Here is a 24,333-nt window from a genome sequence, read left to right on the forward strand (position 1 = left end):
GATCATTATCGATATGTGAAAAGGACAATGCAGAAACTCACAAGCTAAAAGGGCATTTGGTCTGATATTAAGTTTGACCTTTCAAAGAAAAAATCTACTGGAATTGCAAAAGTTCTCAGTCTCTTACTAGCCATATACTGAAAAGTCTATCGGTATAAGACACCATGGTTTTTCCATTTTGTTCTCCTTCAATGAGTAAATAAAACATTTTGGGTCTTAATTCGCTAGAAAATGTAATGATAAGGACTGTTTACTGATTTAACCAATCCTGTTTCTCTTACTGAAGAATTAATTGAGGATTTCACACAAAAAATAATTTTACTGATAGAAAACCTCAATGAAAACTCATTTTATGAGTGAAGATACCTGCACACAGGTTGGACCATCCCAATCTGTTGGTGGTAAAACATCTTAAAATATAGCATGGTCTTGTATATACAAGTACAATCCTGTTGTCAAAGAAGAAGCCCACATAAGTATTTCACTGCCTCTGCTCTCATTTTGAGCAATTCAACAGCATTTAACATGGACATTAAGGAATTAATCATGCTTTCACAAGTTATGACTCCTTCCACCATATTTCATTTTACTAGAGGGGAAAAAAACAACCTACTCACCAGAATTTTTGTGGTGTAAGCACTGTTGATAGCAATTGCATTAACCAGCAATTCGAGGGTCTTAGCAGGTACAGAGTCAGGGTCAGGGATCTCTTTGTAGTGCACATCACCAATATAGGCTTGGACGACTGTCATACGATTGGTTGTTAGTGTCCCTGTTTTGTCAGAGCATATGGCTGTAGCATTACCCATAGTTTCACAGGCATCTAAGTGGCGAACCAGATTGTTATCCTTCATCATTTTCTGAGAAAAAGCAAAGAAAGGACCTTCAAGATCTGCTTTGACAAATCTTAAGCATCAGTCATACAAAGGAAAGAAGTGCATATCTTGTTCACTAGCATGTAAAGCTCCTGGTAACTTTGTAAACTAAGCAGGGATTTCTGTTGCTTGAAAACCTTCAATTTTAAAGACTCCAGTTAGCATACAAATGCATTTATTTTTTTTTGTCAGAATTACTTTCAAAGTAATACTTTAAAGGAACGTCTCTCTCATTATCATTTTAATGCCATTAATTTACAGGCCAACTTCAATCAAACCTGACAAAAGCTGAAGAGCTCACAGCCAGCAAGTTAGCAATCTCGACAGAAGGGTATTTTTCTCCTATAATTATTTTGAATGTTTCTTACCTTTACAGAATAAGCCAAAGAAATAGTGACGGCAAGTGGAAGACCCTCAGGGACAGCAACCACAAGTACAGTAACACCAATAATGAAGAATTTAACAAAATACTGAACATAGACGGGAGTGCACTCAGGTAACCACTGTTTCTTTTTCACCACAAAGGTGTCAATGGCAAAATATAGTACCAAAATGATTACAGTGATGGCAGACATCACCAAACCTGTAAATACAAAGAAGCAATTACTACACAGTAGAACACAGTTTAAAAAAAAAAAAAAGGTGCAATTAGAAATTTATATTCGAGTTTTAAGTGAAATTATTTTCTCACCTTTACAAGAGTTTACATTGCCACCAGTACAAACAATGAGCACTAAATGTGCTCTCATACGGATTCTGGAGTCCAGGATCTCTTTAATACCACTAGAAAAATGTAGCTAGCAAACATTACATCACTTTGAAAGACCTTAACTTTCTACCTGCAATGTTATAGAAGTGTCACTTTTAACAGTGTGGATAAGGTGGTACTGGGCAGATCATTCAATGGATGCATCATATTTGGATACAAGGCGCGAACATGGATGACAAGAGATAATAAACAGAATAATTTCAGAATCTCTAAGTGGGGAATATTGTGAGAATGATATTTCGAGATTATATTAGAGATTCTACAACTATGTACTTCGAAGGGAAGAGGAAATTAATATAATGAATAAACTGAAGATCTTCAGTAACACCTACTACCTTCAGAACCATATTCTGACTGCCCATTTCTAAATGTTGCATTAATAAAGCGCTACCATTTATAAGAATTATTTGCTTATAAGCCCTTAGTGCTTAGTAACAATATACTGCTATTCAATCAATTATCCCTTCATACCTGCTTTGCCTATCTGGACTGCCAGCTTGGTCAGCTTTCCCTGAAGGACAGATTTTTCTTTCTTGTGCATGTTGGATTTCTTCTTGTCTTTGTCATCTCCTTCTCCCCCCTCAGCACTCTTCAGTGGCTGCATCTCCATGGCAGCAGCCCCATCCTGCTGCTTGGCTAGTAATGCAGAACAAAACGGTTACTTCAAAACTGTTTTCCATGCTTTTTCTTGTAGCGTTGATACTTACTGAATTAAACTAGCAACACTCATTATTGGAGCTGATGAATGTAACATTCTAGAGTATTACCCTCTGCTCCCACAGCAGATATGCCCAGGTGAGGACCCAGAGAGGTTCCAGAGGGACATAAATGTACAAGTTTATCCAGATGCCCTTCATGCGAGGGAATATGTTTGTAATGCATCATTTGTCAAGTACTGTGAAAACCACTAATTCTAGGTTGGTTTGCTTGTTTACCACCAACAATATTCTGTAGCATACACATATATATCACTTGATGGTTTGCAACACTTAGCAAGTAACAGCACATCAGCACTGCAGGATTTCCTAGAATAGCAGATCTCAAAAATTTTGGCAAGTTGATTGTAATTTTCTAAATTTTGGTATGTCTCATAGACTACATGCAGACTTATAATCTTAATGTTAATTAAACCACTTTAAAGGCAGTGTGGTTGCAGGGATGATCCATACACCTGCTGCTCAACTCCGTGAGCATCTCAGCCAGCAGTGGACCATAATTTGTGAACCACTATTCTAGAATAATACCAAACTTAAATAAAAGTTTCCTTAGCATTCATTCTCAGATGGCCTGGTCTGACCTTCAAGTCAGACAGCAATACCATCATCATTCTTCTGTCAAAGAACCAAAACCATAACCTTAAAGGTTAAAGCATCCTTCCTTGAAAGAATGCTAATGCTAACACAAGGAAACTTCAATTTAGTATCAAAGAGAAAGAGATGCTTTTTAAAAGCAGTGGCTCTCCACAATTTATATATGTGTATATGTCTGTTTGGTACAGAAAGGAAAGTAAATTAAACAGAATGAGATGAAACAGATCTGCTCAGGTTTGCCATTCATGAACTGTTTTTAGAAAATTATGCACATTTGACCTGGAAATGTAACTGGTCTGTCTAACCTTAAACCATACACATTCGGTATGACTTTATTTAATACTTCTGTACAAGTACCAGCTCACTTAATCTGTTCTGTTTCTGATCCATTACCTTTGCAAAGTCTAGAATTTTCCAAAAAGAATAAAATGGTGTAGTTTAATTTCCTTATTCAACATAATCTAAAGAAACCATGGATTCTGGTGTCTCTTGTCTAATAAAAACGGAACTATAGCTTTGCTTCAGAGGAAGTAAAATATTTACTTCCAAGTCTTCCCGAGATTGTATAATAAAGAAGAAACATGTGATGTTCTTCATCTTCCTCATCCTTATAGCACACTTTTACATTGTGAAAGAACCCAAGGCATTACATTTCCTTTTATTATTATTTTATCTTTTCCCTAGAAATAAAAATGCTTATACAATGCCTTCAAACATCAAAGCCGACAGGACATATCAAAAAGATATGACACATAGCATACATAATTTGCACACAGAAATGAATAATTCAAACGAGCTTTGTGACATGGAAGTATCTTCATATAATGACATTTTCCTCTCCTAACAATCTGATGCATCAAAATTCTATAAATCACAATTTCTTTGGTAGGGCCATTTGTACACGTATGCAAAAACCACAGATTTTCATTTTATTCTTTATTAGTGACTAACTACATGCTAAACATCACATCCACAACCTGCTTAATAGGAAAGAAGATTACCTTTGTTCTGGCTGTTCTCCATATTCCCATCCTGCATTTTGCCTATATGACAAAAAATTTCAACAGACAACAGACAGTAAACAATCTTCACCCACGACAACATGAAAATGGGAATTTAAATAAAAAGGGCAGACAAAAGTAATGGCAGTGTTACAGATACTAATTTATGATCAGTAGCCTCTGTTACATGTTTACTTAGAAGCACGGACAACATAAGGTGGATACATTAAGCATCTGCAAGTCAGGTTTAATGGTATAATGTATAATACTAAATATCATTACTTGTTGTTTTTTGAACAAATAAACTGTGTAAATAGTGAGGGTAAAACTAATAAAAAGAATCCAGTAGAAAGCAGAAGTTTAATACTAGTCCTGTACTGAAATCTCAGACACCTACAACTCAATAAAACCACAGGTAAGAAGTTGGCAAACACCAGCACATAGCATGACTTTCTTAACACCCACCAAAATTAAATGAATTATTTTGGCAAATTAAGATAACAAATAACTAAGTGATAATAAATACAAATACATTGAACCATAAAATGACATCTTCCTATTTTTGCTATATTATTTAGCAAGTTACTTCTGTAAATATGAATGACAGGTGATCATCCTATATTCTGATCTATTCTGATGAAAGATGTAAAATATGCTTGTAATTTGCAATGCAATAATTTAGCTACATTTAGTTTTAGCATCTCAAACCAATCATTTGGAATAGACCATTTCAAACAGCCTTTGAAATAAAAACAGCACAGTACGAGTTAGAGCACAGGAAACTGACTGTGTTCTTCCTGCTCTACTCTGTGCTTTCTCATTCATTTTTCTGCGTGCAATTCAAAAACTTCAAGCAGAAGAGTTAAAGATTCTTCAGCTGAAAAAATACAGATACAGCTTTCTATGTGGATCAAAGTATTTTGCTATTGTCTGCATTTGCTGTTTAAGAGAGGTGAAATCACTGCTGTAATGAATTACACTAACGATTCATTTAGCCTGGCTACCTAAAAACACAAGGACAAAAAGATGGTCAATCATAACCAACAATGTAAACACATTTCAGACAGATATTCTAAACCTCTGTAGCTGCTGCACTGGTTAACATATCAGGGACTGCTAGGGGGAGTAACATAAGTTATTAGAACTCATTCTATTGAAATGATTTAGATAGATTAATGAAGAATAGACAATTAGGCAAGGAAAGTAATACAGCAAAGGGAAATAAATGATTTAGTTTCTGGCGTTCCCTGTACCTTACTGAATACTAAGTCTGCAATTGACAAATCTTAAGAAGAAAGTAAGAAATTAATGTGACAGAATCATTACTGCAGAGAAATCCTTCTCCTTTCAGCTTGTGCCATATTTAAAACAAACAAACAAACAAACAAACACATATTTTGTATTTTCTAAACACAACGGTATAAAATCAGAAGAATTTTTTTTCAAGAACTGAGTGTGTTTTCTGGATATACATACATATATGTATTAACTAATAGGACTAACTAATAATTATATGCTTTTATTTCAACTGCAAGAACTCTATGGAATGTGTAGCAGTTCCTTCAACACAGCAAGTGGCCAACAACAGACTGTGTCAGAAGCATATGCAGCATCATCACTGCAGGTTCAAGGACTGCGCATAAAAAGCATTTTCTCTGGGTCACTGGTATATTCCTAAGTAGGATGTAAACCAATTCATTTTAAAATCTGATAAGTTTCAGCTAACAAGTAATAGCATTTCCGGTGCTAAGTACTTATTCAGGTATATAATTTGTTTTGTTCCTTGGAGGTATCTTCTACACAGAGCCATAAGCCATGAGGTTAAACTGCTCATATCTTGTTATACCTCAGGGAAAATTCTTAGATATTATTGAAAAATTTAGTTTAATTTAGAGTGCAAAAAAGGTTACAAGAAGTTGCTCTTCTCTTAGAATTTAATTCTTTCTTTCTTCTCTCCAAAACTTGCAAAAACACAGCAACGAGGGAAAGGGCTCTATAGCAAGTAAAGACTGAACGTACTTTATGAACAGAAAAACACAGCTGTTCTAAGACTAGTATTCTAGACTAACACTGACCCATTCCATTTAATACTGGAATTAGACTATTAGAAAAGACTGAAACACCTGCATGCTACAAATGGGGTCAAGAAGCTGTAGTAAGAGACAGTCAAAACTGACTACACATATATATATATTCAAATAGTGTAAACTGACTCATAGATAGAGTTACTGTCTAAAAGCATGCACAAATATCCACACATTCCCATTTCAGTCAGCCACTTCTCAAAAAGATGCTGACAGCAGCAATTTTTTAATGAAAACACTGCAAATTAAAATTGAGCCAGATTCCTGACCCCAGCATTACTTCTCAAAACTATATGAAGACTTTATGAACACTTATGAGAGTGCCACATCAGAAGAAAAGGTGATACAGTCCCTTCATCATGGTGTTCTTCAGGTCTGTGTTGATCAATGCGAAAAGAGTCTTACAATGAAACCTCATGTACAGGTAACTCAAAAGTTTTGAAACCAGTCTTTGCTAACTGAAGCTTTTAACTGCAATTTTAATCAACAGCAAAGAGATGACAGTTCCTATTTGTTCAACTTCCATGCCTAATTCCATGTGAATGAAATAATCCATTCATGACATCTTTGTGGCATCTCTTATAAGCTGCTGTAGAGTTTATGGAATAGGAGCACTCAGAGGGTAATGACACACATAAAACATCTGCGCAGTTCAGAGAGGAAAGAGGGAATCTTATATAGTTGGGAGAGAGATCTATCAAATAAAACAAGCTAGGTGTTCTTGACGTACCATTGACTAAGCTGGCATTTGCATTATCAGTGGCATTTGCACCTGCTGCACCATCTGTAGCTGAAGGAGGGTGGGAGGAGGGATGGGAAGAATCTACTGAATAATAATGGATAAAAACAAATAAAAAACAACAAAAAAACCAATAAATAATAATGACAAATGCACACGACAAAAGCAAAAACATTTATGAAATACTGTGGCTTTGTTTTCTCCAAAATCAATGTTTGAAATTAATCAACTCAACTGGCAAAAGCAAAACATCAATATAGGAAAGTAAAAAAATCATATATAAAAGAACAATAATTATTAAATAAACAAGAAAGACATTTAACAAACTTGACAGTTGGTGAGAACTGACTACACATAACACTATGTATGGTCCTGGATATGAAATTTTTTGCTCAATTTTAAAAAAATCTGCAAATACTGAAAAAGGTTGAAATATTTCCCTTGAGTAAATGAACTTATGGGATGCACCAGGATTTTTAAAACGTGCAGCACACTGCACAGTATATGCAACATGACATAATTTGTATTTGATGTAACACCGCCTGCTTCAGTACATTGCTCCTGGCACAGCCAAGTTTCACAGGAGCTGGCCCAGTGCTTGTCCTGTCATCACCTAGTAAAAATGTACACTGATTTGAGTAGAAACACAAAGTTTTCCATGCTGTATGCAGAAATGTAGAAGAAAAGCAGGGTCTTTAAAAATACAGTTTTGTGGAGAATAATGTGTTGCTTCAAATTCAAATGATAGGCATTCTGTAATTGCCAGTTCTGAGGTAAAATGAAAAATGTAACAGAACATGAAGTCCTTGTTTTGTTTGCAGCAATTATCTCCGTGTTAGAGAAACTGCTCAAGCAACACGTGGATGGGAAACTGATACCTTTTTATTATTTTACTCCGGACTTTTTACTGGAGTACAGAAGATGAACCTCTGTGAATTACAAACTAAGTTTTACTTGCTTCTGTTGGCCAGTTGATCACCAACCACACACAGGTCCTCTAATGAGTCCAGGCCAGGAGTCTTAAACTTCCTCAGTACTTAGCCCATAATGACCGTTTCATGCTGTACTGGTTTGTTGTTCAAGAAAAATCATTTTCTTTTATTTAAAAATGGTAAATGGAGATGAAGAAAATAAACAGCACACAGGATTTAAAAGCACATCCTGTGTAAGCAGATCATGAAAATTTCAATTGAAAATAATTATTCTGATGATAACAACATTGTTTTGGTTACTCATGCTTATTTTTTATTCCATTTGGATACACATACTAACCAGCACAGCATGAACTGCTAATAACAAATCACGCATTTCAGCATTTAATAAACCGTAATTTACTTGTGGAGATTAACTGAGTATTCAAGCTTAACAGTAAGATTTGCAACACCAATAATGCGTGCACACATAAATGTTGGCCATGAACAATCGTGTTGATTTGAAATTATTCTTTAATTTACTGGACCAATTAAAAAACCGTTATTTTGATCATTCGTTCAACCCTGATTTGCACCAAAGCTTGCTGGCTAAAAGCCTCATCTTTACATGTTATGTGGGAGGCTGCTTACTCTACCTGGAATCTGATGTCCATCCTCCTGTTTCACACCTGTATGATGATTTTCACAAGATGTTAATGAACAATAAAAACAAACCCACATGAGACTGAAGCAAATTGTTAAGGACTGGTGGGATTTCGGTGAATGGCAGGTTTAGATATCTAGCATTTCTAACACTACAAAATGAGGATAAATGTTCTTGCTATTGCAGCTGTATGCACTTGGATTAAGTGAGTAAAAAGATCTTACACATCTCTGCAAGAATCTCTGTCTCTAGGAAATAAGTGATGAGCACAGAGCATTGCATGACTTTACTATCTCAGATTTCTCATTCACTACGTTATCCACAGTGAAACACTGGAGAATTATCATTGTCCTGAGCAAAATAATATAATGCTAAACAAAGAACCTCAGGGCAGGCAGCTGTTCAAGCAGGTACTGAAGTTGTTCCTTTCCATGTACAGTATCCTTATCCACTGCCAAAACAGGAGCTGCCAGCTCTTGGAACATCTATGTCTGGGAGTCTTGCTTCAGTGGCAGCATAATTAGACTCCAAGACATTGTTCAAAGCTAGTCTGACATGGGAGTGTTTTACACTTTGGGAAGCTTTGACCTTTCTAAAGTTCTGCTAACTTATCAAGCCTACCAGGTATTGTGCATTTCTGTTTCATCACATAAGAAGGGAATTCTGCAGAGAAGCAAGCAGTAAAGTGAAACTACTTGCTGCACATTTGCAGGTATTTTAGACCACGAAAGCAGTTTTGCAGTGGCCTTCCTACATTCAGTTATAGATCAAAGGCATGATAGGTAGAAGTAAAACATTCAGTACTGCTACAACTATTTTATTAACTGTGAAAAGCACTAAAAAGAAAGGGAATGTCTAAAAGAAAATCATATTAATGGGCCATCATGTGTGTCTGATAGTAAATATTCCTAGAATAAGCACAGTAAAAAAATCTGAAAGTAGAAAGGAACACTTTAGAGAAATGACTGTATGGACTGCAAAGAACATATTACATCACATTTCTGTTTACTGTTCAACCATAAATTAGCAAATGCTAATAGCTTCAAACTATAATAAGATGAAAAGTCTATAGAAACTTCTTTATCTACTGATACATGACCTCAAAGTTAAACCGTTAACTTTTAGTGATATTTACTTCATTCTCTTTTACTATCCTTAATCTGATTCTGTACCTTAGGAAATTACCCAAACAATTACACAATAGTAAAAAGCCACATCTTATTTTATTTCTGAAGCCCAAATTTCCTTCTCTGAGTTCTTATAAAGAACACTACATAGCTGTAAATGCAAGAGAGCAAAAGGTTTGCAAATTTTAGGTGATTATTGATCTGTGTAAAAAATCATGATGATGGGAGTAAGCCCGTGTGTTCCCTTGCATTTAATTATATACTAAGAGTCTGCAATTTCACACTGGAAAAACATCTTGTTATCCAATGCATGTTATTGGGTAACAGCTTTTGCTGTTTTTCCATGTGACATGCAATGACAAAAACGGGTACAAAAAAGTTTTTAAAATCTTTTTTGTTTGTTTGTTGGTGGAACTTTTTTCTTTGACTGATTTGTTGATTATTTATTTTGGTCAAGAACTGAGGAGATTTCTGGCTATTAAAAAACAAAAACAACAAAAAACCCTTCCTTGAGAATATTTGTATGTGTCCAGAAATTTACCTTTTTTGTCTTTCTTTTCTTCTTCTTCTCCTCCAGCACCTAACAGAGTAAAGATGATGCCTGTCTGAGAGTTCACACCCACAGCAGTTACCAGCATTCGTCCAGAGCCTTCCATGACATGAGTACCTGAATGTATGGAATATAAGCATTTTATACATATATATACACGCATATTTTTACATGCACACATATTTATATATCTATATGTGTATGTATGATATATGAAAATTATAAAAAAGAACCATTAACTGTTTCACATTCGTTTTGAGAAACAATAAGTATTTAATTGTACTGAAAGTGCTAACTGACAGCTTTTATTCAAGCAAAAATTAGGAGCCTCATAGAAAAGGCTCCTATGAGTTGAGGAGACATAAACAAAGTAAAGCTTCCTAGAAACAGTCACGAGTGTTTTGTTCTGATATCTTGGGAAAACAACACCAGGTATTTAAAAATAAAAGCTTGAAATTCAGAATGATGAACTGTTATGACCTGTACTTAAAGCCAATTACTAGAAGCCTGAAACCATAGTTATACAGAGAATTCTCAAACAGGCTTATTGTAAACTACCACAGAACGGATTTTAGAAAATTAAGAAAAATTCAGGAGAAGTAAAGCAGTAACAAAGCCATTATCGAGCAGATATAATTAAGAATATATTTACATTGGCATGTTGAAAAATGTCTCCATTGTTTTTCTGTGATACTGTTTGTCCCTTTCACATGGCAGAGCAAAACTACAGCCAGCCAAACAATCAAAACCAAATCACATTTAAGACAAAAGAACAGTAAATATCCTTAAGTGTCAGAATAGGCTTGGTTGTACAGGTTCAAGCAAGACAACATTGCCTGAATGTTTACTTACAGCTTAAGAACCCCCTGGGAGCTCATCATTTAAAAATATCTTTTAATTAATAACTTGCTTTTGTATATGTATGTTTTGAAGGAATCTTCTATTCTGGATTACAAAAGTGTGCATAAACATCCAAAAACCAAAACAAGACAAACCACAGCATGGACATGAAAAACTGCTTCTTTGGGAAAACAGGTACCCATCACTAATTTCCAAGCTTACATAAGCACAGTTGGAAAAGTATAAACATCTTAGGCTAAAATGCTCTGCTGAACCTTACAAACCTTTTATTAGTCTTGTAAACATATGTCAAGGTGCATAAAAAAGCATATACTAAGCACTAAAAGATCAGAAGACTACAGTTTGTTAGTGCTGTTGAGGATTTATTTAATACCTCAGCTAAACAGAAGAGCTGTTTCCTTTCATCTAAGTCTGGCTACCTTGCTATTTAAGTGGTGCTATAATTCATTTACATTAGCTTGAAGAGAGAAGTGGGCTCTATGAAATTGGTCAGCTGCTGTAACATGAGTGATATTCTGCAATGAATGAATGTTTTCCAATTACTCTGTTCACTAAACGTGTTTCAACTTCATGTGGAACAATTACGTGGAACCCTTTCTCTCTGTATTTTTTCAGTATTAATAAAATACATTTTTCATGTGCTAAGTATTTAATTTAGTTGATAAACATGGAATATAGATAGAAAGTGAAGGAGAAAAGTTCTATGAAAAAAGAGATAATTACGTTACAGGAAGGTACATTGCAGCACATACATTTTCAGGTAAAAATGCAGTGAAATAGGTGACTGCTCAGAAAGCCTTAAATCTAACAGTGCTACTGTCATAGCTTAGAAACTAGGATCAATAGTAAGAATAAAAGAGAATGCCACTTTGGGGCACTTATCCTGCTGCTTCGTTCTAGGAAGGTTGCGGTAACCAAAAATTCTCCATCTGCACATCTAAACCATTAGTTGCTGAAATTATTAAGAGGGAACTGAAGTTACTAACAAAGTGAAACAGTCATCACAGTATTCTCTACAAACAAAAAAGTTTTAATGCAGAAACCCATCTGCATGTAATCTCTCAGCATATCCACATAATCTGGAACATCTCGAGTTTGATGCTCTGTTCTGAAAACTTCTGCTTTTCAAAGCTTTGAATATTTGCTGGCAAAGAATTGAGCCAGAATCAGAACCATTTTTCTCCAGGCAATAACTGACCCGATTCCTTAATCAAGGAATCCTTAATCAAGTTTCTTTTCTATTTCCATACCCTAATGAAGAACCGTGACAAAGAGATTTCTTTATTTATTTGTTCTTGAATAAGCTGGCTTCTCTTTGCTTCAAAGAAACAAGGAACTCTTAGATGCATTATGCAGTGCTGAAACTCAAGAAGAACACAAGGTTCTGTCAGTCTCATTTCAGGGAAAACTACAACAGATAAGCTCCTCCCTGTAACTCATGCACACCCATGCTCATTGCAAAGAAACTTAATGTTATCACAGCTTTGTTAATGCTGAAGACTGTTGGTAGAGTTACTTATGCTACATGTACAAATCTATTAGAGACCTAAAAGGAAGAAAATGTTTTAGATGTAAGTACGGTGGATTGTTTTCAGGTATATTAGCGTTTATAACGCTATTTCTGTCTTCCCAGGTGGTACCAAGTGTAGCTGTATACAGATGGAAATGAACCATCTGGTTTAGTCAGCACTTGTACTCTTCAAATTGTTTCCCAAGTATAGTAAATGACTATCTGGATGATTAAGCAGGACATTAAGCAAAGAAACTCATTTAGTTTAATTATGTCATTGAAACCAATGGAATATTAAAAATCTTGTTTCAGGTGCCAGCAGTGAAAATAATGCTTCCTTATTCGGAGTGTTGATCTGTCACCACATTTAGACTCTCAGAAACAAACTATCCATTTGAAATTAAAAAACAAAAACAAAATAAAAAAACATTTTATTTAACCGATTTATTTGTATTAAAGTATGCAGATATTATGAATAACTTAAACTTAACTGCTATGAACCAAAAATTTGAGCATTTTAGTTTTTTTCTATTATTTCTAACGTAAATATAAAAAAAACATTTCAAGAAGCTTTAAAATGTAGTGGTTAAATTGAAGCTGGTATACAATGAATTGAAACAATTTTTACTTCCTAGGATAGAGCTTTCTTTTTCATCTAAAAACTTTCATTATTTTCTCAATTCAGAAAATAAACGCTGCAATCAGAAATAATTGCGTACAATCAAAAAGCAATAGAATGTCTCTCGTTGAAAACAGGCAAGGTCAATGTCCGTGTTCAAAAGATCAGCTGTATCTAGGTTACCAAAACTCAATGGTGTTGAAAAACAAAACAGAACCAAACACGAACAAAGCAGTGCATAAAAGATAAACTCAGCATGAATTAAAGAAAATTTACCTGACAGAAGCATTGGATCTTTGTCAACAGATTTGCGGACTTGGTCTGACTCTCCAGTCAAAGAACTTTCATCAATTTTAAGATCATTTCCTTGGATAAATATCCCATCGGCAGGTAGGAGATCACCTTTCAGTAAGAACATGGGAATGGAAACCCACAGTGTTTTTAGTGAGTGTTTTTATAATTACATTATTTTTTCCATATAAAATTTCAAGAAACAATAACTATATCAAACTGTAAAATGAAAGCAAAGGTAATGGAAGTAAAACCACAATGGTCTCTGTTATCTATATTACTGCAATCCCATTGGAAAAGGCCTTTATTTGGCAAATAATTCTTGCTTAACGCTATCCCAAGAATCAGAATGCATCACACTTAACATATGATGAGCATAATAATCACTGAGAGGGTGGGGAATGATCTTTTCCACATGACAATAAGGTTTCTTTGCCAGACAGCAGCTAACAGACAGTTACAAAGTCCCACATCTTTCCTCTCCCAAGAAGCCTGCAGCTCAACCCTGGAGAGACTTGATGCCTGATATAACAGGCATGTTTCTGGAATTCACCAGTAGAACTGGACAAAGAGAATGCAGAGCTCCTGTAATGGTCTTCCTGTTCACTGGAGAATAGCAGAATGGCAGGTCCTTACAGTAGAAAACTGTAATGTACCCACCCACCATCAACACTCGGTCTGGGGAGAATTACAGGATGCATAGTTTTGGAGTGGACTACAAAGTGTGCACATGGGCAAAATTCCTTAACAAAGTGTTTAGGAATACTTTCTCATATTCATAATTGGACATAATAAAAACTATATAAATAAATTCAAAATCCAAATATTCTAATCCTCCATGAAAGGGAATTACCACTGCATTAACAGTTTTTGGCCTTGTCAGGGAAAGAAAGTGAAGATTACCAAGTACAGTTTTATTGTAAGTGTCTTGGGCTGAGTTATTCTTTTGTCCCAACAGTGTAATTACTGTCATACTATGGACAACAACAATTCCAAATAATTCTGTCTTTTCAATTAGTTCCAATGAATGAGCCTCAAATATACTTTATTCTGCTAGAATGGGGGAAGAGGAATACATAAACTTGGAAAGAAAGTAGACATACAGTTGAGAAAACTTACCATATTTCACCTGTGCAATGTCACCAACTACTATCTCTGCCACTGGGATTTGGATAACCTGTCCTCCTCGGACAACAGTAAATTTCTGTTCCTGCTCAATACGACTTTGAAGCCCACGAAACTGCTTCTCCTTGCTCCAGTCATTAAAGGCAGTGACAAGTACAACACAGATAACAGACAGCAGGATGGCAGCACCTTCAATCCAGCCAGCTTCAGCCTCACCTTCATCTTCAGCTCCTCCTGTTGCAGTGCCACACCCTGCAAAGACAATTTCAAGAGTTGTTCAGTCAAGCAAAGATGAGGTTTATCACATCTATCACAAGGAAATCTTGCTGTGAAATGGCAGCAAATTTAAGGGATAGAATTAGATTTAAAAATGCTATCTGCTAAATGATGAATATAGAACAAGAGAGCAAGAGAAACAGAATGAAGAGTAAGTAGGAATAAAGCTGTCTGAGGAAAGGAGTAAGAAAAAAAAAAAGCATAAAATAAACATTAGAACTTTTAATTTGTCTGCTAAACAAGTAGCTATTCTTGGTAAATGCAGACTAAACCAATGGATAAAGAAGGCATCAATTCTGTTACCTGTCCTTGGAGGTGTTCAAGAATCGTTTAAATGTACTAAGGGATAAGTTTTAGTGGGAAAAATTGGTAGTGGGAAGATAACTGGTCTGGATGATCTTGGAGGTATTTTCCAACCTTGATGATTCTATGATTAACTAGATGACTGTCACTTTTAACCCAAGTCATTCAATGAACACCATACCCATTCCCAGTACCATCATAAAACCAGAAAAACTAGTCTAACAAAATGTAAATAATGTCAGATGCCATCATTAAGATGAAAGGAATCATGCTTACTTGTCTCATAGATTATACACAAGAAAAGAACATGCTTCACTCTCCATATTATGGCTGAAGAAACATTCGTAAGAAAAAAAGAAATGTGGAGAAAACAGACTAAACTAGAACCGAGTTCTTGGAAAGCATCCCTAAATTCAACCAGCTTCTGTACTGAATGATTCACAATTCTAGCTTTCAAAGTGCTGAGAAAATTCTCCAAAACCTAATGGAAATAATACGTTTAAATGTGCTCCACTTATTTTCTGTTGATTCAGTCAGACAACACTAACTTGAGATGGAAGAAAGGCATGGAAGGAAGGAATTCTTGGTGAGAGAATAGGGAAATTAATTGAAATGCATGGTCAGAAATATAAGTTAGTACTTTGGGTGGATGGAAGAAATAGAGAGTTACTTTATGGACTTTAGAATCCCTATTGGTTGAGATTCAGTCTAGTTTCTATAAATAAACAGTACAGTGAACCACTTGTACAGGTTATCTGACATAATGACACATAAATTTACCCACAGAGGCAATAGGCAGCATGAAGCAGAAGGCTTACACTATTTTTATTCGATATGAATCAGGATTATAATAGTAAACCAGGATAGAAGGAACATGAATTGATTTCTCTTTTTGTCAGTGGATTGGAACTTGGCACCACAGTTTTAAATAACATGAAAATGTTGATGGGACAGAAATGGGAATCTCACTCATTGACCTGCTGCTGTCCAGCCCGCAGGCTGACGAACCAAGACTCTCTTCTAAGTAGCAGCAATGTGCATGTTCTTGTCTGCTCTCACTGACTGCCTCACTCAATGCCAAGTATCAGATGAATGGTGGTTCTCATCTATCAGGGAAAAAAAAAGAACAGTTCCTCATTGTCAGTGTGTTTAAGGTTAGGAGGAAGCAGCATTTCAGCTATGTAAGCAGTATAAACATAAAGCATTAAGTAAGTCCAAGCCTAAGCAGCACCTGAGTAAAACTTCTGAATATCTAAAACTTATAGGTGGGTATTCTTAAAGATAATTCAGAATTGATGTTGCACTTACTGAGGATCTAACCTAACATAACTACAATCAGGACATTGTATTTGCTTTTTGCAGTCCCATAGAAATGAAACAGGTTGAAAGTGTCTGATAAATTAATGCCAAAATTGCATGGTATTTTGGTTATAGGAATTAACTGTAGCTTTTTCAAGGGAATAAAGTCTCCAGCATTTATAAGTAAGATTCTGGAAGTGTAATAATAATATGCTTAAGTAAAATATGCATACTGCAGTCTCAAGCATCCAATGCTTATCACAAATGCTCGTATAACTCCTAGAAATTGTGTTTAGACGTAAGATAGCTTCTTATGCTTTCACAGGAGAGTAATTGGTTCCTGATGTTACTGAAAAATATGCCTGCAATTTCATTATGGAAAGGTGCAGACTGAAAAGCATCGCAAAAGTATTTTTATGTGTATGTGTGAGATTTGTAATAGGGTTTTACTCCAAAACAGTGAATACTGAAATACTCATTTAAAATTATCTTTAACACGGGTCCTATCTGTCAAAAAGTTAAATTTCAGAAACATGGACAGGTTTTTAATACAAAGCTACTCTCTACCATAACCACAAACATACCATGTGTGTTATTCCCAAAAGTCTCGTTCTCATGAGATGGAAAATGCATACTCAGTTTGAAACTGCGATTACACAGATTTGACTGCAAGTCAATGGGGTTTAACTCCCTCAGCACAGGAGAAGCAGATGAAGTCACAAAATGGATTCGTTTATTCAAAAAGAGCGTGCAGGAACACACATGTGAACTGAAGCCCTTATGGGACAGTGTGGCCTCAAAGAGCATTCAGAGATACAAAAGGGGACCGATATCACTGTGCCCTTCACAAATTATCACAAAGGAATGTTATCAAAAGCTTGTTTAAAAAGAAAAAAAAAAAAGAATATAGAAAAAAAAAAATCAGAGCTTCCAATTTGATGAGAAATGGATCAGCAAAAATTGTTGAGTTTTCTCCAGAAGGGAGATGAAGACAGAATCTGAAGGTAAAGAAGATTCAGGGAAAAGAGGGAAAAGTAATTCAATGCAGAACATGTGGTGGGTTCATCTGAAATTGCAGCAATTTGGGTTTCAGTCTCATCAGACTGCAGGTAACTCGGGTGCAAATCTGGGGGCTAAAAAAGGCACCCAAGAGCCTGGAAAGCTGAGCACTCGGCCTGCACTGGGCCCTCTGAAGCACTTACCTGAGTGCCAGTAATTTGAAAATCAGCAAAAAGCCCGTTCTGCATCTGCAAGATTTTCATTACATGTAACATTTCAGGAAGTAAAAGCAGGACAGAGAGGCATAGGATATTAAAAGGGAGTTGTCTGATAGAAAAAATTTGAATGCACTTGTATCAAAAGGAAAAGTTGAGAAAGGACACAGATGTACAAGAGAAGGTTAAAGCATATGAGAAAAGAAAGCACGGACCTTCGTTGTTACCGGCAGGAAAAAAACTAATTTGACCAGTGTTATTAATCATCTGAATTTGGTGACAGCAATAAGAGGGGAAAGGAAAAAAAAAGCAAAAGGCTACATTAATAGCCAGAAAGCACTGCCTGACATTTCAGCAGGCTCATTTCCTGATGGGATGCTTTTAAGCTAGCAAACCTCATTTCAATACTGATATTTCTCCTAAAATCTTCCAAATCAGAGCCAGTGCTAAAAGATGTATATAAGCACAGCAAAGCTAAAAAGATACATCTATGATTTCTAATGAGATTTCTAGTAGTCATGTGGAGTTTCTTAAAGCTGCTTTGAGTACAGTTACAATTACAAACCATGTCATCTTAGCATAATGATTTCTAAATTAAAAAAATAATAATGTTTTAAAAAGATCTATGAACATCTGTATTCCAAAGTCCCAGCCTACAGCACATTCCTCTCGGTTACTCATTTCAACCTACACGTTTCTATTTTTAAGCTGAGAATACCTCGTGGCATTTAAATTCCCCAAGAAAGTCTCATACCACCCCCAGAGGTAGTTGGGTTTTTTTTGTCAGTCAAACTGGTTTTGCCATCAAAAAGACAACAGTTCCCAGGATAAAAACTTTCCATTTGATACCTTTTGGTAAAAGCCATTTTTCCTTAGCTGAGATTCCAGCATTGATATTACTAAAGCAAATTGAGCAGTTCAAAGTTACAGCTTTTTTCATTAATAGAGCGAGGCTCACTACTAACTGCAAGTGACGTTACTTCATTTATCATATTCAATCGAATAGGAAAAGGAACCCCAAAAAATCCCAAAATATTCAGTAAACATCAAACTCTATTCACGAACAAGACTTTCACATGGAACAGACACTGTAATCATTTTTTAGAACTCCTTCCTGTGCCATATCATTTGCTACAATGTGGTTCCAAAGAGTGACCAGCATCCCCTCCAAACATGGTGCATCCCCAGCTGCTCAACTGCCTCCAACACAGGCACAGCGTGGGGCAGAAAGGGCACTGCAGAGCCACTGCTAGCAGCAAAGCTGTAGAAGTCACTAGAGCTTCAAAACACAACTTTTCTCTCTTTCTCCCATGTTCTCCCAGGACTTATTCAACTGTGAAAAATATTTTCTGATTACTTGTAGTAAGTCAGACTGTGTTCCCCAGAAACGTTTGTTTCTGTGATGAGTCAAGCAGAAGGAATTTACTAACATCAGATGCTTACAGTACATGCATTTCAGGTTTGTGGTGCTTGTGTATTCACTATAAGTGATTTTGGGTGCTTATTTCAAAGCACTATTAGAATTCTTCTCTGTATGATATTTTATTTAGTTATATAAGGGCTCCAGTGAGGTAAAAAAAGAGACAGAAAAAGGACACTGTCCCTGTAGGTTAGTTATGTAAGCATCAACTTTAGAATTCCATATTAAATATTTACATGTATTCAACACAGTCATGCAAGAAAACAAATGCGTAAGCGCTAAGTGCATATACATTCACACATTCCTCAGCCTGATCACAAACATTTGTGAGCTGAGGAATGTTCATTTCAATCACCTCAGCTTTACCACTCAATTGCTCTACTTCAGTAGACACAATATGTCAAACAAGGTTCTTCTGACTAGCACCAAAGCAAAGCATTTTGCAAATATCACCTGAAGGGATGGGGTCCCAACTCCAATAAAGGCAATGGAAGGGAAGAAGATCATACAACTATTCCCTCAGTACATCATATTCAGTTCTGCTTTGTGATAGTGTAGGACCTACTCTTAGGGGGATGCAAAACAAAGCCTTGATATCTGACTGCTGGAGTTGTACTGTACTTTGCTCAGTGCCAAAAACATCTTGAAAAAATGGCCACATATTTAATGGGTAAAACACAGTTTTCATATGTAAGACTCAAGCCAGGAAAGTTGCTCTTTGTGACAATTAATAGGAGTTCAAGTGCAGTTACTCAACAACGCTTCTAAGGTCATATCCTAGAGGAATTTTATTATGGAATTAATTCTCTTGGAGAGCTTCTTCCTGGAAAATAAGTGAGAATATCTTATATTTCATCCCAAAGTTCTAAATCTCATTACCTCATGTCCCCAGTTGAGAGTTAAGTAGTGCTTGGCAACATGGAAATCTTTCTAATGAGCAATATCTAGAAGCAGCCTAGTTTTGGCAATGATCTCTACGCATCTCTAATGAAGTAAGAAGGTATCTGTGGGACTTATTTTTGCAGTCTAACACACATTTGTAGAAACCAGATGTAGGCCACTTTACATTATGAAACAATTATTTAATTTGCAGGTCCCATATGACACAATGTGCACATTTTGCACTTCACAAGTTCTTAATGTGTTGTTCCTGAAGCCAGCTCAAATCTGAAACTTAAATCATTCATCAATACCACTGACATCCAGTAATCAGTTTGCTCCCTAGGCACATTTTGTTAACAGTATAGAACAGACATTTCCAATATAGTTGAGCAAAGCCAGAGTGAAAGCACTCCTTTGGACAAATGCTTGGCTCCAGAAAACTGATGTTCCACTTAATCCCATCTGTATTTTACTACTGATTAATCTCCCTTCTTTCTTTCTTTCTTTTTAAACCTGAATTTACAATGTATTTAGTATTGTTTCCATACTTCTTTTAGACTTATCAGTTCTTGGGCAGTGATACTTAAACATTTCCAGATTGCAATAAAAGTATATGTTTACTGAACAAAAAGGTAAGGGGATAGAGGAGGAAGATAAGGGAAATCCCACCAGCAGATTAGAAAAGCAAAAGATGACAAGGTTTTGGAAGAGCAGAACCTCACCAGTTCTATTTCATTTAAAAAAGAAAACTTAGGTCTAAAGGAAGTAGAGGCAAAACAGTGACAGACAGACTGTGCACCCAGCCAGAAATACAGACACTGAGAATCAGTCCATTTGTGCTCAGGAAAAAAAAAAAAGACAACACCTTCTACATAAAATTGTAATGCAACTTTAAATAATTCTGAAATAATCCAACTGTGAGCACTTTAGAATATGGTAAAAACAACAACAAAAAACCTCAGCATATTACAAAACAACCGACGCAATGTATTTTCATCTCAACACTTATAAAAGAGCAATTCCATTCACTTAATTATCTTTTCAGGAAATGTTTGCTGTGTAATTCAGTACAAGTTTGCAAAACAAGTGTTTTCACACATCATCAAAAATACTTACCCACAGTAATAAACAACCATAAACACTCCACATGCATTACTGAATTATGAATAAAACTTATTTTGATAAAGACAAAGTGATGAAATTTAAGAGAAGACTGCTTACTTCATTATTCAACTAATTAATTAATTGATGCTAATTTGGAAAACCAAAGATTTTTAGCCAGAGACTGAGGTTCTCAGTACAGTATAATACATTCCATGAAGCCTCTGATGGCTTCGTCTACCCTAGGAAGGCTGGATTGCAATAGTTAAAGAGATTGTCTAGAAAAGATACAGCTTACAAACAGCATTTATATGTTAGCATAACCTACAGCTATTCCATTGAAAATTTACACTTTTTATCTCTGTCTATAGAGATATTAAAAAAAAACTTCCATCTGTCTGAAACAAGCATTTCAACGTAACATCTTACTACAAATATCAACATATATTATGAAATTTCTGGTCAAAGTTGAAGGTTTCTTTGCATGTAGGATGTGTAAAAATGAAGCCATTCATTTCCAACTTAGGTCCCTTTTCAAAGAATGCAGATGAGACGTATGAGTCTTAATATTAGTAACACTCACAGGCAAAATGTACCTCCACAAGTACTCCTTTTCTGTCTTCCTGCTTTGAAATGAGATGTTCTAATGAAGATGGTTATAGAGAAAGACCACATTTAACAACAAAAACGCTACCAAAAACTTGCAGGAGTCTATTGAAAAAAAGTTGACTTTGTCTGGAAGACCTGACAGGGATGTCACTGGGGCTTCTAAGAATATCAAATGGGAGCACATTCTGAATTCATGATTGCTGGCTGATGCACTCCTTACATCCCAGCTCACCTACAGAGTAACTGTCAAATTCTTGTAACATATAGGTCCTGTACAGATAGCATAAGGTTGCTGAGAATAAGTTTCTGGTTTTAATAGACCTCTTCAAAGGAATGCATGGATTCTCAGAGGTCCACAGACCACAGCTTGAAAGCTACTGATGAAGAGAATTTGCAAGTGAGTTGGCTTAAGCAACCCAGACCAGCTAAGGTGCTGCAAAAACAGAAAATTAAGCCAATGCTCTTCTCAGCTTAGGCTATGCCAATGTGCTACAGAACAGGTCCTGAAGCACCTCCAGCTCCTGCAGTGCTCTAACACATCATTCTTCAGCCATTTTCATGAGAACAAGAGAACCAGGCTGAAGTAGAAATGGAAGATTTATAGACCTCAATCACAAAACCAGTTCATAAACTGCAGCACTTATTATTGTATTTAATCTCTTATATTCATTACTCTGTGCTATAAATTCTAAGAGGTGAAAATTCATGTAAATAAAAGATTAAACACCGTATCATAACATCTTGCATCAGAAAACATTAAACATTAGCAAATACTTTGCCCGTGTAACAGCAGATTTACAGTGCAAACCTACATGCTTAGGAAATATGCTTCTGGGCCATATTTTTTCAGTCTATTTTTACACAAAAGTGAACATCCAGCCTGTGAGCTCCCAGGAAGTATTCTGCAATATGAACCCAAGCATGTTAACTGCGTACAAACTGGAGATGTAATTTCTGAAGTACTCTAGGAATCCAAATTGAAGCGTTAAAGCTCATGCAACCACAGCAAGCTAAAGCTGCATGTAGTTAGGATGTCCTCCATTTAAAGCATTAATTTTACATATGAATTTTGGTTTCAAGAAACTCATACATGTTTCAAGACTCTAAAATATTATGTATACTTATCAGAAAGAGGATGAACTACTTATGCAATAACTGGAATTGATTGTTTGAATTGATGCTTTTCTGTCAGAAGATTTTATATATATATATATATATATACATAGAACTATGAAAATATGCATATGTACACACACAGATGGACGTACTTAAAAAAAAAAAAAAGCCAACAGTATAATTCAGTGCCAGTACTACCAATATTCACTGTGCCGTGTCAGGCACAGCAGCTGCAGACCAAGCTCTGCCTGTGCTTTACCCCTGACTGGAGGGCTCAGCAGGTCAGGGCTCGGTCTGTTCTCTGCTTGATAAAGATCTAAAAGAAAAAGTCACACACATCTACGTAGGTTTGAAGTTGAGACATTTTAAGATCATTTTCCCACCGGGCCACTGCAGTGCCTGGTTATACAGACACATGCACCTACTAAATGCTATTTTACAGATGTTTTACCTCAAAGACCTCTTCCACTTTTACTGGTTTATCCAGAAAAATTGAAGCAGCAGCGTGCTGAATGTCTACCTTGTCACCACAGCTTTGGTGTTCAGAAAGATAGATCTGTTTTCCAGCAAACAATCCTGAGTATGCATGCAGACCTTTTGGCAGTACAGATTTTTACAGAGCTTTTGCTCTGTTATTTTCTGGGGCAGTAAATTCTGATACTTTTTTAAATCAGTAAATACATTTTTAAAGTGTGCTTTTGGCTCCCTTTGTCAAAGCTGGTTGATTACTGGTATTCCTCTGCAGTATTAACATGTTGTTTAAAATGCTGCTCAAACTGCAGATGCTCAATGAAGAACTTGAGTAAGTTGCTCTATGTATTTATGCCTCGGTATTTATAAATATGTTGTCCTCAGGTAGTTGTAATATGTGTGGAAGTATAATATTACTTCATATAGGTCTTCATATGCATGTAAAACAAAACAAGGCAATTTCTTACAAGAGATTCTTAAGTTAATACCAGGAATAACTGTCTCACTGCAATGACACATAAACTAGGAAAGACACAAAATTTCCATTACTGGAAGCCTGGAGAAATGAGTAAGATTAAATTTCTGTCTAGAATGGCTTAAGTACTGCTGATCATGCTTCTGAGTATGGGGACAAACTAAACGACCTCAAAGATCTCTTCAAATTCTCATACTCTGCCTCTTCTTTCCTGCTGTGGGATGCTCTTCATGACCTTACTACCCAGGATTTTCCAGCTCATAAATTTAGGAGTCCTAATCCTGAGTTTGCCCTGTCTTTTGAACCCAGAAAACAACATAAAAACATAAGTCTTTCAAAAATGAAGTACCGTAGCCAGTTAATCATGAAAACCACCTTTTACATGTTTTGGAAGAAAGCAAGACCATTTATATACATGAGTTTGGACATCTGTAACAGCTGGGCACTCTAACCCACTCTGTTCTCTGTTCCTGGATACTTAGAAGCCAAAGCACAATTTTGGGCAGGGATTAACAAGTAAGATACTTTTTCATTCCATCACTATAAGAAACAGATTGAGCTAATGTCAGGAAAAGCCATATGCTGCTTCACCTCATCCTAGCTTGGGGAGGAAGGTTAAGTGGTGGGGTTCTGGCAGAACAAGCTGTTTTTAAGAGGGCACAAACTTCTGTTTCTCCCATTTTCCAGGATGCCAACTGCTTCATTGCTTGTCCTGAAAGACAGTTCAGACA

General features: G+C 35.9%; 1 protein-coding gene across 48 annotated transcripts in view; it reads right to left on the minus strand.

Moving 5' to 3' along the window:
- Positions 1 to 24,333, minus strand: part of ATP2B2 (ATPase plasma membrane Ca2+ transporting 2) — a 310,402-nt gene that overhangs the window by 54,150 nt on the left and 231,919 nt on the right. For 13 of the 48 annotated variants that reach the window (XM_085516982.1, XM_085516979.1, XM_085517005.1 and 10 more), the window contains 9 exons: positions 14,431 to 14,688; positions 13,297 to 13,422; positions 10,022 to 10,147; positions 8,346 to 8,378; positions 6,770 to 6,862; positions 3,956 to 3,997; positions 2,116 to 2,280; positions 1,244 to 1,458; positions 618 to 860 (listed from right to left, as the gene is read on the minus strand). In XM_085516982.1, the coding sequence (XP_085373108.1) occupies positions 618 to 860; positions 1,244 to 1,458; positions 2,116 to 2,280; positions 3,956 to 3,997; positions 6,770 to 6,862; positions 8,346 to 8,378; positions 10,022 to 10,147; positions 13,297 to 13,422; positions 14,431 to 14,688 (1,301 nt within the window). Of the gene's footprint in view, positions 1 to 617; positions 861 to 1,243; positions 1,459 to 2,115; positions 2,281 to 3,955; positions 3,998 to 6,769; positions 6,866 to 8,345; positions 8,379 to 10,021; positions 10,148 to 13,296; positions 13,423 to 14,430; positions 14,689 to 24,333 lie in introns of all 48 variants that reach the window. The other 35 variants (XM_032447212.2, XM_085517021.1, XM_085516999.1 and 32 more) reach the window with 4 other exon arrangements.

The sequence above is a fragment of the Coturnix japonica genome, chromosome 15, assembly GCF_054131305.1.
Source record: "Coturnix japonica strain WE chromosome 15, WE-NBRP24, whole genome shotgun sequence".
In the NCBI taxonomy this organism is placed as follows: Eukaryota; Metazoa; Chordata; class Aves; order Galliformes; family Phasianidae; genus Coturnix; species Coturnix japonica.